Source organism: Pinus tabuliformis, chromosome J (genome assembly GCF_031772625.1).
Source record: "Pinus tabuliformis cultivar Carrire ecotype Pingquan chromosome J, CPIR1, whole genome shotgun sequence".
Lineage (NCBI taxonomy): Eukaryota > Viridiplantae > Streptophyta > Pinopsida > Pinales > Pinaceae > Pinus > Pinus tabuliformis.
The window spans coordinates 595,399,175-595,414,050 of record NC_142295.1 but is presented as its reverse complement, the minus strand read 5'-3'; the positions used below and the strand labels follow the sequence as shown (position 1 = coordinate 595,414,050).

The 14,876-nt window shown below is 39.0% G+C and overlaps 1 protein-coding gene across 4 annotated transcripts in view; it reads left to right on the top strand.

Annotated features, from left to right (window-relative positions):
- HY2 (phytochromobilin:ferredoxin oxidoreductase, chloroplast / phytochromobilin synthase (HY2)) overlaps nucleotides 1-14,876 on the top strand; it is a 317,522-nt gene that overhangs the window by 211,295 nt on the left and 91,351 nt on the right. For 3 of the 4 annotated variants that reach the window (XM_089378184.1, XM_089378185.1, XM_089378183.1), the window contains 4 exons: nucleotides 11,020-11,113; nucleotides 11,277-11,408; nucleotides 11,628-11,732; nucleotides 11,974-12,024. In XM_089378184.1, coding sequence (XP_089234310.1) covers nucleotides 11,020-11,113; nucleotides 11,277-11,408; nucleotides 11,628-11,732; nucleotides 11,974-12,024 — 382 coding nt within the window. Of the gene's footprint in view, nucleotides 1-11,019; nucleotides 11,114-11,276; nucleotides 11,409-11,627; nucleotides 11,733-11,973; nucleotides 12,074-14,876 lie in introns of all 4 variants that reach the window. The other variant, XM_089378186.1, reaches the window with a different exon arrangement.

Below are 14,876 nucleotides of genomic sequence, written 5' to 3'. Positions count from 1 at the left end.
TCATTTCTTCTTTCTCGATGTGATCTTTCACTTCTTGCACCTTTTTCTTCTTGATATATCCTTCTATCCTGAGAGTTTGAGGAGTGGTAATTCTTGCTAATGCTTTACAAGATATGGTCTGATTCATTTTTTCTTTCTCTGGGGCGGGGTCCTGGCATATATCTTCTTCTTTTGATGTTTCTTGATCCTTTTCTTCCTCCTCTTCATATTCTATGTAAAATAATTTCTTCTCAGCACACTTATGACCTTTGGTGCATTTGCTATCACAATTGTAACAAAGCCCTTTTTCTCTTTTTTCTTCCAATTGTTGTGGTGTAACCCTTGTAGGTTGTGGAAGGCTAGGAGAAACAACACTTCCATCTTTATAGTTGTGAGGGGTATGCTTCTTGGTTTCCATAATTTTGCTTTGCACTATGTCACAAAGCCTTTTACTCTTTCCAATTGTTGTGGTGTTGCTCTAAAGAAGGTGTTGCTCTTTGTATCCTCATAATGTGCTATCATTTCCTCCGTGAAAATTGACCACGTAACAAGTTGTTTACAAGAACAAAGCCCTTCATACCATAAAAATTGATCCGGTTCTAAATATGAAGATGCAATACATACCTTTTGTAACAATGGTACACCATGTAGATCAAAATATTGCTCCATCTGAAGTATCCAATTTACCGGATCCTTGCCATCAAACTTCCTCATCTTGCTTTTTCTTGATTTTAGGAGCTTGATCTTGAAATGACTGTAACTTTGTACTTTCGGATCTTTAAATTCTGAAATTGCGACCTGTAGTAGCCCTCTGTGTCCGCTTTCCAATGCCATTAGTCTGATCCAAATTGGATTCTCCAAGGAAGAGTTATGTACAATCTCCCAAGATGACCTGATTATAGACTAGTTCAGTAGAGCGAACTTGTATGACGTGCCACGAGTCACTGTTTCGACCTTTGGATCTGAAAAAGATGTACAAGAAACTACAGTCCGTCCTCTTTCTGTACCTTCTTACGAAATTTCAATCCGATGCTCAGAGAGAAAGTTATGACGATTTTCCCCAAGTCACCTGTTTGGAATGTAATTCAGGAGTCTGCAAAAAGACCAACTTCCTCAGATCATATCTCCGCAAATATAGCACGAAAAGCTCTGAAATTTGGACCCGAGATTCAACGCGATTTCTTCTCAAATGGGTTTTTTTTTTAGCTTCTGAAACATCGCAGAAAAAAAGTTATAGCGAAAATGCCACGATGACTTGTTTGGAGTAGCGAAACCCTAGAATCCAAAGCTCTGATACCAAATGTTATGAAACCAGCTCACAAAAAGATAGAAAAGAGAGATCAACGCCTTATAATTTAGCCTCTTCGAGGGGGCAACCCTCCTTTACATTACACAAATGAGCAATTCTTGGATGATACAAATGAAAAGACCTCCTTTCTATATATAAGAGTTTAAGGGGTCATAACATAATCAGAGCCGACATAACAATAATAGTGTAAGGGCACAATAATAACAATAGTGGGCTTCTATGGGGCACAATAGTAACAATATGGGCACTACATGGGTACATCAATATAATAAGTGGGTTGTACTAATAACAATAAGGGGTTACGCTAGTAGTATAGGGGCCTAACAGGCCCTATAGTTTTCCCTTGCAAATTGGCCCAATGTAATGTTGATTTTCATCTGGGCATAACTTCTCATGCAGGGGGAGTTTTTCTGATTAGGATATACCATTTGAAAGATATCAATGAGCTCTATACAACCATGCTATTTGTAAGATCTTTTGGACATTATAACTTCATCAAAGACTTGAATAAATTCACACACCCATATCTTCATGCAATGAGATCTTGCAAAAAGGTCAAACTGTCACATTGCTTCACGAAAAGCTTTGTTGCTCCTTTGATCATCAAAGATGGTCCTGCTGCTGTTGTCCCATGCACCCCTTTGACATCAATGACATCTTGTTGTCATCAACGACAACACTATGTGCAACATTATTTGAACCAATTATTAATTTATTCCCATCTAGTGAATTGCAATAGCAAAATTATTTTCCCACTCCTTGGACGGTTTAATTTTGTACTTAACCTCTGCTATAACACAAATTTGCATGCCTAGTGCAAAGCCCTCACAAGGTACCAAGGATAATTGTAGCATAGAAGTGTTGCCACTCTCACCTAGACAACTACTTCCCTCTTTTTAGTGTGGGATGAACCCAACACAAGGGAGGCTTCCCTAGTAGCACTTAGGGTTCTTAAGGAATGACAAATCAAGTATAAGGTCATCTATGCTACTACCCAATTATAACTAACAGAATGATAAGAGAGTTTGAAGATTAAGTTGATTAATCAAGGTAAATACCATATTTAAATTAAGAGTTATTTTATGCAAGTTTGGGGGTTTTATGAGATGATTATCTGGAGTATTTATTCCCCAAAACATTCCAGATCTGAAATCTACTTGTTTCTGCTAGAAAACTTGTTTAAAGATGCATGAACGTGGAACATGAACAAACAAATAACAATAGTAAGCTTCAACACTTAAAACAAATGTGAATTTGGTTTTATTAGGCTAAAAGCAATAAGTAAATCTGAAATTGACTGCAAGTTACAAACCTGAAAACGAAAGACGTAGCAGCCACTAATAATGAATTGATTCACTGTATTTAATGCAAAAATATTGGGTAACAAAATTAAATTTGCAAAATAAATGATTTCCAACTCAAAACATGCAAAATCTACCTAGACATCTAGGGTCTATAATTGAATTCTTAAGGGTAAGTTATAAAATTTCAGATCTATTTAAAACAAAAGGGAAATATCTGGATTTTTTGATTTAAGATTGATTAGAAATATGAATACATTAGTTTCGAGCTTATTGATTGGGCATATGGGGTCAATTGAGGCTCCTTTTGAGAAATTGTAAGTGAAACTAGAATGATAGTGAGGGTTGACCACTTCAAACCCTACATAATTGTCCTGACTGTTGAAATGTGTAACTAGGTTCGGTCTTCATAATATCTCATGTACTATTATACATTTGATGTAAAAGGAAAAAGAAAATTATTATTGTCATTTATAAAGCATGGGGTTTCATGCTCAAATTCAATTTGTTTTTGGTCAAAGCACCCATTGTGTGCTTCTAGGGTTTGTCATAAAGTCTACAAGTCAAAAGAGTCATAATCACATGTATTAGACACTATTGGGCATTTTGTAACAAGTCAAAAGAATTTATTTTGAATCAATATGTGCCCAAAACTCCCTCCACGACCAAGTTGGCCTGCAGAAGACAAGTCAACCCCACTTAGGGTTATTCAAGCTCTTAGGAAAGGTATAGATACAAAGCATTAGACTTCATTCCAACACTCACTCACTCATTCACTCAAGCAAGTGAAGACAAGGAGAAAAAGGACAAGTGAATGTATAGAAGGAAGAAGACAAGATGAAATTCTGAATTTTACTCTCTATCTCTAACATGTGCAAAAAGAAGCTAGGTTTTCTGCAGCTTCAAGGTCAAATTTTCTCTCAAGAATGACCGAAATCTGAAGTAAAGAAGCTTATTTGGTTTCCTACTAGCTTGGAAGGAAGAAGCAACTCAAGCAAAGAAGAAGAGAAAACTAAAGGAGCTGTAATCACCCACACGTGCGAAATTGCAGCAGTTACTGGAGGGTCAAAGTTGCAGTAGTTGGTGGAATGCTGAAATTTGTTGCTGGAAACTGTTGAAGAAGATTTGACTTGTTTTGACTTTGAGAAGGTGAACTCATAAAGAAGGAAGGTTGACTTGGTCTTGGAGGATCTTTGTCTTGTGTCTAAGGGTCTTGGAATTCGTCATTTGGAGTTTCTTTAAGAAGAGAAGAATTTCTTGTGCGTTTTCCTCTCTAGGAGAGGTTTTGGTCTTGGCTAACAGCCTACATCTTGTGTCCATTTGTTCTATCGATCTTCATGCTTTTTGGTAGCTATTTGATTATAAGAACACTATAATAATCAAGAGAAGAAGAAGCTAACTATAACTACTACAAGTTGATGTAAAGGACATCACAAGCAATTATCAAAGTATAGAGAAATCACCCTAATCTAGCTACCCTAGATTTCTCAACATGGTATCAGAACTAAGGTGACAAGAAAAGGCAACTTGAAGATCACTCAATTGGAAAAGGATACATAAGGGCCGAATATAAGAGTAGGAACATCAAGAATATATAGTCATCACATCACAAAAACCCTATCATCTTGAAGGAAGAACTCTTGGAAGAATAAACAAAGACCTCAAGGACCTTGCCTCCATCTGAAAGAAAGAAGAACTTTACACATTTGAAGAATCTTGGGAAGCCTGCTACATTCTACATCACCATCCAAAGGAAGCAAAAAAAGCACTTCATCATCATCAAAGGAATCAAAGTTATCTCCCTCATATTGAAGAAAAGAGCAGACCTCAAGCATTCTTGAAGGAAGAAGAACATATCTCCTCATCTTAAAGAAGAAGCATTGTCATTTTGAAGAAGGAAGATCATCCCTCCCTCATTCTAAAGCTCACACCCTAGTGAAAGACATCATCATCAAGGAGGAATCTTCATTTGTCAAGTAAGTACTTTATATTCATGTCTCAATCTACAAATCAAATGACTACTTTCTGCAAGGAGAACAATAAACTTGTTGGGACATCAAATTACCTTGCATGGAAGAAAATAATAGATTTCATTTTCACAAAAAATGAAGTTTTTGATTATGTCAAGGGCTGCATCACAAAGTTTGCTCAAGAACAATCTCAAGCATTATCAAAATATATAAAAGGATAAATACGGGCTCAAAGAATCCTCATTGAATCTATCAAGGATTCTCTCATTCCCTTTGTAGCAAAATTGAAGACATCAAAAGAGATCTATGACAAATTGGTAGAGGTATACTTTGTAACTACAGCGAGGGAAATAATATCCTTAAGAACCGAGTTATACAAAATGAAAGTATCAAAGGAAGAAGGGGCCATACAAGCAGCCGATAGTACCATGATCTCCACGAAGAAATAGATAGCAATTGTTGGAAACAAGTCCCTAGTTAAGAGGGAGAAATAGACACATCATTCTTGTCTTCACATCATGAGGAAAAAAATTGAGGATTGGGTAAGCATTTGAGACCGATATAGAGACCCTTTGAGGATGAGGTAGGGAATCCAATGTGCAAGATTAGTCGAAGAGGAGATTCCTTGAGGATGTGTAATTCCAAGAGGGGAATGGTCCTAAAAGGACATACCTTGTGAACATCCAGATGGGGTATGTGCTTTGTGAGACAATGATGAAGGTGTCTTTAAATCATTGTCTCCCCAGCATTTTGCTCCAAAATAGTGGAGAGATAGATCTATTAGTCAAGGTCTTGCTATATGACAATGCTGGTTGATATGATGAGATGCACTACAAACAACTATTAGTACCATGATCTTCCTTTGATGCACTTCAACTTCTACATCATGGATCCATCTTCTTCTATCTTTGTAGGGATTCGACCATCTTTCTCATCACTTTCCTTTAACGAAACATAGTGTTGAACCAATTAATGCTAGTCATGTCATCCTTCTTTTCATTGGAAAGTGACCTTTTTCATCATCTGGTTGTTCTTCATACTGTTACCTCTTTCAAGTCATGTTCCTCTCAGAATCATCTATCCAAATTTATGTCTACTAGTTGTAGTTGAATTTGTACAACCTTCTGTTGTTAGCCCTGTTTCAATCCAACTAGATGTTTTTCTTTAAAAAGCAAAAGTGAACATCAAACCAAATTACCTCTTTATGATGGCCCTTTGTCACTATTACCCACCACCCATGGGTAGTGTATAATAGTATATAGGTGAAATTTTTTCTCCTAGATGGTCCTTAGTCGGCAGGAAGCAGCCCCTTGCAGCCCCCAAATAGCTCGATGTGCCATCTTCTCTGCCACCTAAGCCAACCATGTGGTCCCTCGCCCATCTGTTATGTGTATGTTTGAAGGTGGGCCTCCTGACCATAAGGATATGACTTTTCATTGGTTTTGTTGAGTAATTTTGTTTATTTTTTATGGGTACTTTTGGGCATGGATTGGTGGGGGGATTCGGCGGAAAGAGTGGGTTAGGCTTGTATTCTTGTCTCCACTGCCTGATTTTGTGGTTACCCTTGTATCCTAGTCCCATGGGATCTCCTTTACTGACCATTTGGCTTTTGGGTTGGCACTACATGGGAAATCCCGATTTTGGTTGCGTGGTCCCACTTCCTGATACCACCTACATCACTCCCGTTCCACTCATTTTAGCCCCATTCATCTATTTTCCCATCCGGGTCCACATGTGTCCACTGGGTCCACATAGGGTTAGCCTCCCCCTCCCCTTGTCCACACCTTGGGTCGGGCCTAGAACAATGCCCCAGAGGTTGATGCAGCTAAAAAGAAAAGAAAAAGCATAATTTGGCCACTCTCAACAGGAAATGTACCACAAAATGCAAAAGATGGTCGGGACATACAAATTTAGCGCGTGGGCAAAAGCCAAACATGAGCTCTACCCCTTATCCATGGTCATCACCCTGGTTCCTATGGGCCCTAGATGAGCCCCCTCTATCATTAAGGAACCCATGATTGTCCCAACCCTTGGTGGGCAATGAACCACCCCACCTTAAGGGGGTATCCATTGCTACATATTACACATCATGCTCTTATCCCCTGGAGCCCCAAGCAATTATGAAGAAAAATCAATAAAAGGCAAAAGAAATATGAAGAAGGGTGGAAAAACAAAGGCCGGGGTAACTCATGTACCACGATTTTCTCCCTCTTACACTCACATACCCAAGTGTGGGCTTCCCTTATTATAGCTAACCATGAACCTTGACATGTCGTTTGGATGAATCCATTGATCCACACTCCATTCTATTATTATATCATTTACCACCTACCACTTAAAGGATGTACCATGGACATGTCACCCCCTTTAGAGGTTGAAATCACCTATTGAGCTTGGAGGCAATTGTACATGCCAGAGCTGACAATTGGTTCCTTGCTTTCTTTGAAGAGTCGGCCATTTCCTTGATGACCTGCATTACCTGTCATTCCTTTAATCATTGAAGATGTCCTTGGAATGATTGTTATCTTCATCAAGAGATGTGTCTCTGCCATTCGGACACTCCTTCGCATAATGGCCGAACTTATTGCAACCAAGGCATCTGCCTTTCCTTCCACCCTTAGATCCAGACTTCCCAATGAAGTGATCTTTAGGTAGGCCATCAGAAACTTCTGCTGCGCTATTCTGATAATATTCTCTGCTTCGACTTCACCCTCGGTGAATTTGAAGAGGGATGAGGAATCCACTGATCCTTTTGTCCTTTCCCAACTGTCTTCGGTGATTGCTCTTTCACTCTTGCTTGGGCATTGTCTTCACCTCAGCTCCGATACCATGTTAATTTTAGGTATGTTCTATGCTTAGAGCAATTTATTTCAATTTTCACAGTTAGCTCAATATATTTTCCAGATTAGCAATCACATCAGCATTAAAGTAAACTGCAGATAGAACATAAACATAAATCGCAGAAGACAAGCCAAGACAAGAGGACACAAGATGTGGCACTAGCCAGGGACAAACCCCAATGTGGGGAAACCCTTGATCAATTCTTCTTATATGTTCTTCAATAGTTCAGCAGAGAGAGAGAGAGAGATGGTACATTTACAACAGGAGTCAACACTTTGGCTTATCTAGATAAGAGCATAGATCATCTCTAAGAAGATGATACATGAGATCAATTGAAGACATGCTACTTCAACTAATTCTCCAAGGTGACTCCTTCACCTATCGTTGTGCTGCATTTCGTCATCATGCTGCACCTCACCGCGCTGCACCATGCTACACCCATCACCACTATGCTGCATCTCATCACGCTTCATTAATCATGACTGTACCCGTCACTGTACTGCATTATGTGCCATTGCTGCACCATGTTGCCATCCTGACCTATGGGTTCGCTGCACCTTGCTTGCTTATTGTCCCTTGCTTGCTTGTTGTCCCTAGCATGCTTGTTGTCCTTAGCATGCTTATTGTTGCATGTTAGTTGTCCCTTGCATGCTAGCTGTAACATTGCATGCTTGGTGTATTTGCTGCTAAGTACCATATAGTTGTCCCAATGTTAGTTAGCTGTCCCTTGCATGCTGCTCTCCTTCGGAGATAGATGCTCCAGCTGTTTCGGTAGTTCTCGACAGTTCTGGCAGTTCCGGCTGTCCTCGGCAGTTCCGACAGTTCCAGTTGTTCCCAGTTGTCCCAACAGTTCCGACTTTTCCGGCAGTTCCGACATTTCCGGCTTTTCCGACTTTTTCGGCATTTTCGTCTTTTCTGATAGTTCCGGCTTTTCCGGCTTTTTTGGCAGTTCCGGCTTTTCGAGCAGTTCCAACTTCTCCGGTAGTTCCAACTTTTCCTGTAGTTCCAGATTTTCCAACTTTTCCGGCAATTCTGGCAGTTCCGACTTTTCCGGCAGTTCCAGCTTTCTGCCCTCTGGATTAGGGCAATGTTATTCCTTAGGATCTCTCCTCCTACTAAAAGCCAAAGAAAATTAGAGAGAGGAAGAGATCCCAAGTGTGTTGAAATGACTTGAAGGCCACCTCTATTTATACTAAAATGTTGAGCACATGTGGGGTTTATTTGGTTGCTGGCCGACCTTGATGAATTGTCTTATAACGCAAATAAATTCATAACTCCATGAATACTTATCGGAATTGGATGATCTTTAGATCAATCCCACACCTCTTGATGAGAGGGATCCAAGAAAAATATTAGCTGCCATAAATAAGATGACCCACATGGAGTTTGGCCCTAGTTGCCAATTTTAACAAAAATACAGGATTGCCGATCCATGGTTACTCCCATAATCACCAACTGGAAGAAAATAGATGCATCAAAGGATAAAGAAGTAGATCCCACCTTGTACAGACAACTCATTGGGCTGCTTATGTATCTGGTCAACACTAGACCAGACATTTGTTTTGCTGTCAACACTCTTAGTCAGTTCATGGTGGAACCAAAAAGGGTGCATTGGGCAGCAGCAAGACACATACTTAGGTATGTACATGGAACAATTGGATATGGGTTGAAGTACTCTAGAGGGGAGGATATCAACTTGAATGGGTTCACCGATGCAGATTGGGCAAGTAATTCAATAGACCAAAAAAGTACCTTAGGGTACTGCTTCAGTGTTGGATCAGGGATGATATCTTGGTGCAGCAGGAAGCAGAAATCGGTAGCATTAAGTTCAACACAAGCAGAATATATGGCATCTAGCATAGCCATGTGCGAAGCCATATGGCTCAGAAAATTGCTTGTGAGCCTATTTAGAAAAAGGATGGAGGCGACCAAGGTTTACTGTAATAATTAGAGTTGCATCAAACTCTCTGAGAATCCAGTATTTCATGATCGATCGAAACATATAGATATCCGTTGTCACTTTATCAGAGACTGTGTTCAGCGTGGGGCAATACAGCTACAATATGTTCCCATAGGAGAGCAGGTGGTCGATATACTCACAAAGGCTCTTAGAAGAGCTAAGTTTACTCAGTTCAGAGAGCAGTTGGGTATGATTGAAAATCCGTTTCAGTGCAGGGAGAGTTGGCAGTGGTAGTGCCAACAACAACACAGATGCAACAATTCAGAGGGAGTTGTAGTACAGATGTAGCATTGGCAGTGGCAGTGTCAAAGGCAACAATACAGTAGCAACAACATCGCAGTAGTTGGTGGATAGCATGTCAGACATCAGCAGTGCAGAGGATGATGCTTTAGAGTCAGAGCAGTATGCAGTAGCACCTTGATACTCTAAGATACTCTACCCTTCACGTGAGCACCAAGTGCTCCCTCTGTGCTGGCCCAGGTAGTGCGAAAGTCACCCTGCAAAGTAGCACACTCCTCTAGCTCCCAAACTCTCCAAAATGACAACAATCCTCCTATGCCTCCTCTCTGGAAAATCTCTCACCCAAACTCCACTGCAAGACACCACAAGCAAACTCGGCCTCCTCTTCACTGCGTCCTCCAGTAATACACACCACCTGGAGATGAATGCAACTACTAGAATTGACAATGAGATCCTCCACCTGAAGAAATGAAGAAAAAACTTCCTAGGGTGGCACTCGAAGTCCCCCGAAGAAAGGGTGAGCTCTTCGCTTGAAGAACTCATGCTGAACAACAAGTGACTCGGCTAAGCAGCTTGAGCAACCAAAGAGAAATCGATATGCCAAAAGATGAATGAGATGAGGAGAGCTGCCTTCCTTGTACAGATTTCATGGAACACTTTTTCCTCCAATTCTTCCTCAATCGTGGGCCCTCACTTAACCACCTCCATGCAAATCGAACTAGGGAGTGCGTATTTCCCTAGTGTGGGTGCCCCCCATGTGTAACTTAACCACAACAAAATAACTTCTCCTAAGTCTAATCTCCTAATAAAATTGAATGGGACCCACTAGCTCCAAAATTGGCCCCTTAATATAAAAATTGAACTTGATCCAAAATAATTTAGGAAGGGACATGACAAAAAACCAACGACAATCCATCGTACAGACCAAATTTACTCTAAATCTTGCAGACCAGAGGAAGGAAATAGCAGGGGTTGCAGGCAATTTGTGAGATTGAATGGTAGCCAATTAACCTCATTTCTCAACTAATAAAGTTGACTGATCAATCAGGTGTGGATGTTATGACTCATGGGTATCACTATTTTGCTATTTTCATGATTATTTTTTCTTTATCATATGATAGAATGGTACTATTATCTCCTTTCCTTTGCATTCTAGGTATGATGGATTGAGCTGATAAAGACCTAATCATTTATTAATATCAGATACGTCTGCTTAGGTTACTTTCATTTGAATTGTATCACTATATATGTTATTAAAAATTTAAATATCTTATGAAATGTATTTGTCTTATTGATGTATTGGGAATTTTTAACTCTTCAATCTTTGTTTATAATATAAATTTATTATGCTAGAAGAATGTTGAAGTACTACATCATCCATGCAATCTCTAATTAGGAATTACTACTATGGCTTTGCAGGGATCTCAATCCTCTTTATGATGTTAAGAACAATGAGCAATATAAGAGGAAATACTACACGAGGTTGATGCCACTAGCACATAAATATGTTGAGGTAATCGGAAACTTGAAATGATAAGACTATATAATAACTAGATTTCAGTCAAAGGTCTATGCAAGTCAACTTGTTGAAGTTAACTGATTTGTATGGTATGTTAAGCATTTGTTTACTCCATCACTCCTTCGACACTTACCATAAATACACTAATTGGATTCAGCTGCTACCATGGGGTGACAAAATTACATCTGAGTCTCTAAAGTTCTTTTCTCCAATCGTTATATGGACCAAATTTGCTTCAAGCAAATACAAGCAAGATATCCTGTACGCTGCTTTCAGGGATTATTTTCTGGTATTAATCCATGCTACATTTATATTTAATTTTTTGGTTAGCTAGAATTTTGAGTTGGCTCTGCCACTGAATTGTTTGATTCTTGTGTAATTTCCTTCATCTTAGTTAGTATCTAGGTTTCTTTTTTCCTTTGCTTTCCTTCAATTCAGCATTGGGATTTTATTGACTGATCTACTTTATATTAAAATGCATTTCTGAGTAACTTCGCATGTATGATAGGCATGGCTTGAGCTAATGGATGAAGCCATTGCAGAGACCAATGCTGTTAATATATTGAGCAATAGGGAAGCTCAGCATCAGTATTTACTCTGGCGGGCAACCAAAGTTAGTTTATGATTTAGTTTCTAAATTTTTCTTCTAGTTTCATTTAACGTCGAAAATGCTCAAATGTTTAGTTTGTGTTTTTTGAATTGTTCCTTCCACAAGAAGAGTCTCACTTCTGTGAGCATGGAAAGTCATAAACGAAAATAGAATAAATCTCTCAATTCATTTGTTTCATTTTTTCCGTTATAAATTAATATCATTATGGATTTGTTTCAGTTCTTTTCTGGTTGCTTTGGTGCAGGATCCAGGCCATCGCATTTTATCAAGGTTGCTTGGAGAGACACTTGCTGAGGCATGTTCTAGGAACCTTTCTTTAACTTGAATGGCATCTTAGTCCTTGGGTATTGTTTCCAAGATCACAAAAATGGAACATGTAAAAAGGCAGTTTGTCCGCTCATCTGTGTGGTTACCATTTTCATTCTAAAGCCTGGCTATGCACTCAGTTCTGTTTTTCATATAGTTACAATTAACTTATTTTTGGTCAATCAAAACATGTCAGCAGTGCAGTCCACCTTAAATTGTCACCCTCTTCCTCAAGATTATATATATATATATATATATATATATATATATATATATATATATATATATATATATATATATATGTTCTTCATTTCATAGGTGTTATTTACTGAACAGACCCATGCCTTTCCACGAACTCCCTGGAGCAACTTGCTTGCAATTCCAACCTTTTTGAATTATACATCTTATATTAACAAGTAGATGTTTACGAAGCAGAAAAAAGAAACAGGGGGATGTATACAGTCGTCTTATATCCTTTTTCTCAACACTATAAAGACTTATATCCTCCTTCTCAACTCCATAAAGACTTATATCCTCTTCCTCAGCACTTACTAAAGAAGAAATAAATTCAGAGTAAACTAGCACATCTAATTCCTTGACATCCTTAATCAAAAGGTAACATTTGGTGGACAACTGCATGCATACCTCTTACCACGAAGAGTGACAAAATGATTGCACTGAACGTACCTCATCAGAAAAAGCATATTTGCACTGGAGCTTCCAAATGATGAATAATCCAATGATCCTATGACAATCCCAAATGCCTGTGAAGGGATACTGTACTATGGACAAGGAGTTTCCAAACAACATTTGGTGGACAATTGCATACGTACCTCTTACCACAAAGAGTGACAAAATGATTGCACTGAACGGACCTCATCAGAATTTTTTTTGCACTGGAGCTTCCAAATGATGAATAATCCAATGATCCTATGACAATCCCAAATGCCTGTGAAGAGATACTGTACTATGGACAAGCAGTCGCCAAACAACACTACATGCCAATGAAGTTGTCCCTGAAACAACATTAACTGTTGGTTTGAAAATGTCAAGCAACTTGCAGCAAACTTGCAATCTCATAAGATATACTTCACTGTCATTGGTCAGCTGCAAACCACGCAAAGACCATCTGTCAATGCTCCCTTACCAAGACAAGCTTTAGATAGAAGCCCTTGGTAGACAACAAGCCAAGAAAAACCTGAAATTTATAGCTGAGGCAGAGTGGCCAAACAATGTTTAACCATGGATCTACTGATCCTTCAAATCAAGAGAGATCCTTTTGGGATTCATTACAGAAGATAAAGGGTGCTTCCTATGTGAAAGAGAGTATTAATTTTTAGTGTCATACCATAGGATTTGTTCTTGAATTTCCATCCCCAAACTCACCACAAAGGTCCCTACATATCAGTATTCAACTTGTATAGTGCTTCGAAAGGAATTGGCCATTATATCTTTGATATCAAGGCTGTTAGATAACATCTAGCCCTTCTAAAGAACTAGTAATCCAGTCCCTCGTTTCAAAATTTCAAAGATCCCTCCAAGAGAATATACTTTTCTTGCTTAACTCATGTACTTGAAATCTGGGATACTTGGTAGGCCATGATGAAACTAACTTTGGGTAGGGTGCCAGGCCAAGTCCTATTCCACATGGCTACCAAAGAAGTTTCACCTAACCAAAGGGGCAAAAAACTTATGGTCCTTCCACATACTTTGACAAATGAAGGATCCAAAAGCCTTAAAGAGATGTAGGGAGGAGATAATATCACAAAATCGAAAGCATCTCATACCTTAAGTGAATGTTTAGTAGTCTAGAACCAATATCATAGTAGGGTTATCCATGGAGTGGAACCTTCAAAGTTCAACGTACCAAACTAGCCATTTTGTTGCCAAAATACAATGTCAAGTCACAACTCAATAAAGCCTAGACCACCCTCCTCCTTAGGATACTACACACCCCTAAGGAACTACAGGAACTCCTTGTTGACCACCATATTCGGGCCATAGAAAAAATTGAAGGACCTTCTCCGATTTCTCGAATTGGGCCCTACTTGAAAGCCTACAAGAAATGTAATAAATTTGAGAGACTTGTAGGATTCATTAAACAACTACGAGTTTTCCCACAAAGGGATCCTTATATAACCATATGAGAAGTTTTTCCTAAAGCCCATGGAGGCCTTAGTCCCACATATTCACCATTGAAGACTTGCACCAAATGAAATCCCTAGCTATGGAACAATCACCTCAAGCTTGACCCAATTGTATATGCAGGGGATCCAAGCTAGGGGGTCATTAGGCTTGACCAATGAATAATAAGATTTTTTTCTCACTAACCACTACCCTATAAGCACAACAAAAGGAATCCAAGCATCTCCCAGTAGCCTCCACCAATATTTGTCTAATTGAACCAAGAAAAGAGAATCATGAACAAAATGTTGATTGGAGTAGAGAAGGGTTCTTCTTGTCTAAGTGATAAGACTAGCAGAAGAAAACTGCCACTTTAGCAAAATATTAACTTATTTAACTATTTCCTAAAGTTAGACTTAGGAAAAATTAAAATTTCCTAAGTTAACTTAAGATTTAATCTCTACGATTGATCATGATTGAATCTCAACCGTTGAGAGAGAGATTGGGGTTGAGATTCAAATTATAAGAGGAGTTGTAGAAATTGCAAGAAATTTTCTACTGCTAATGAAATTGAACTGAAATCAAGAGATGAAAATTTCTCCTACTATTCCGTGGAAAGGAAAACACGTGATAGAAACACATGCAACCATCAAAACACAAGGAACACAATGACTTTACAGGGGAACCCAACTGGGAAAACCCCCTCCGCTGCTTTGC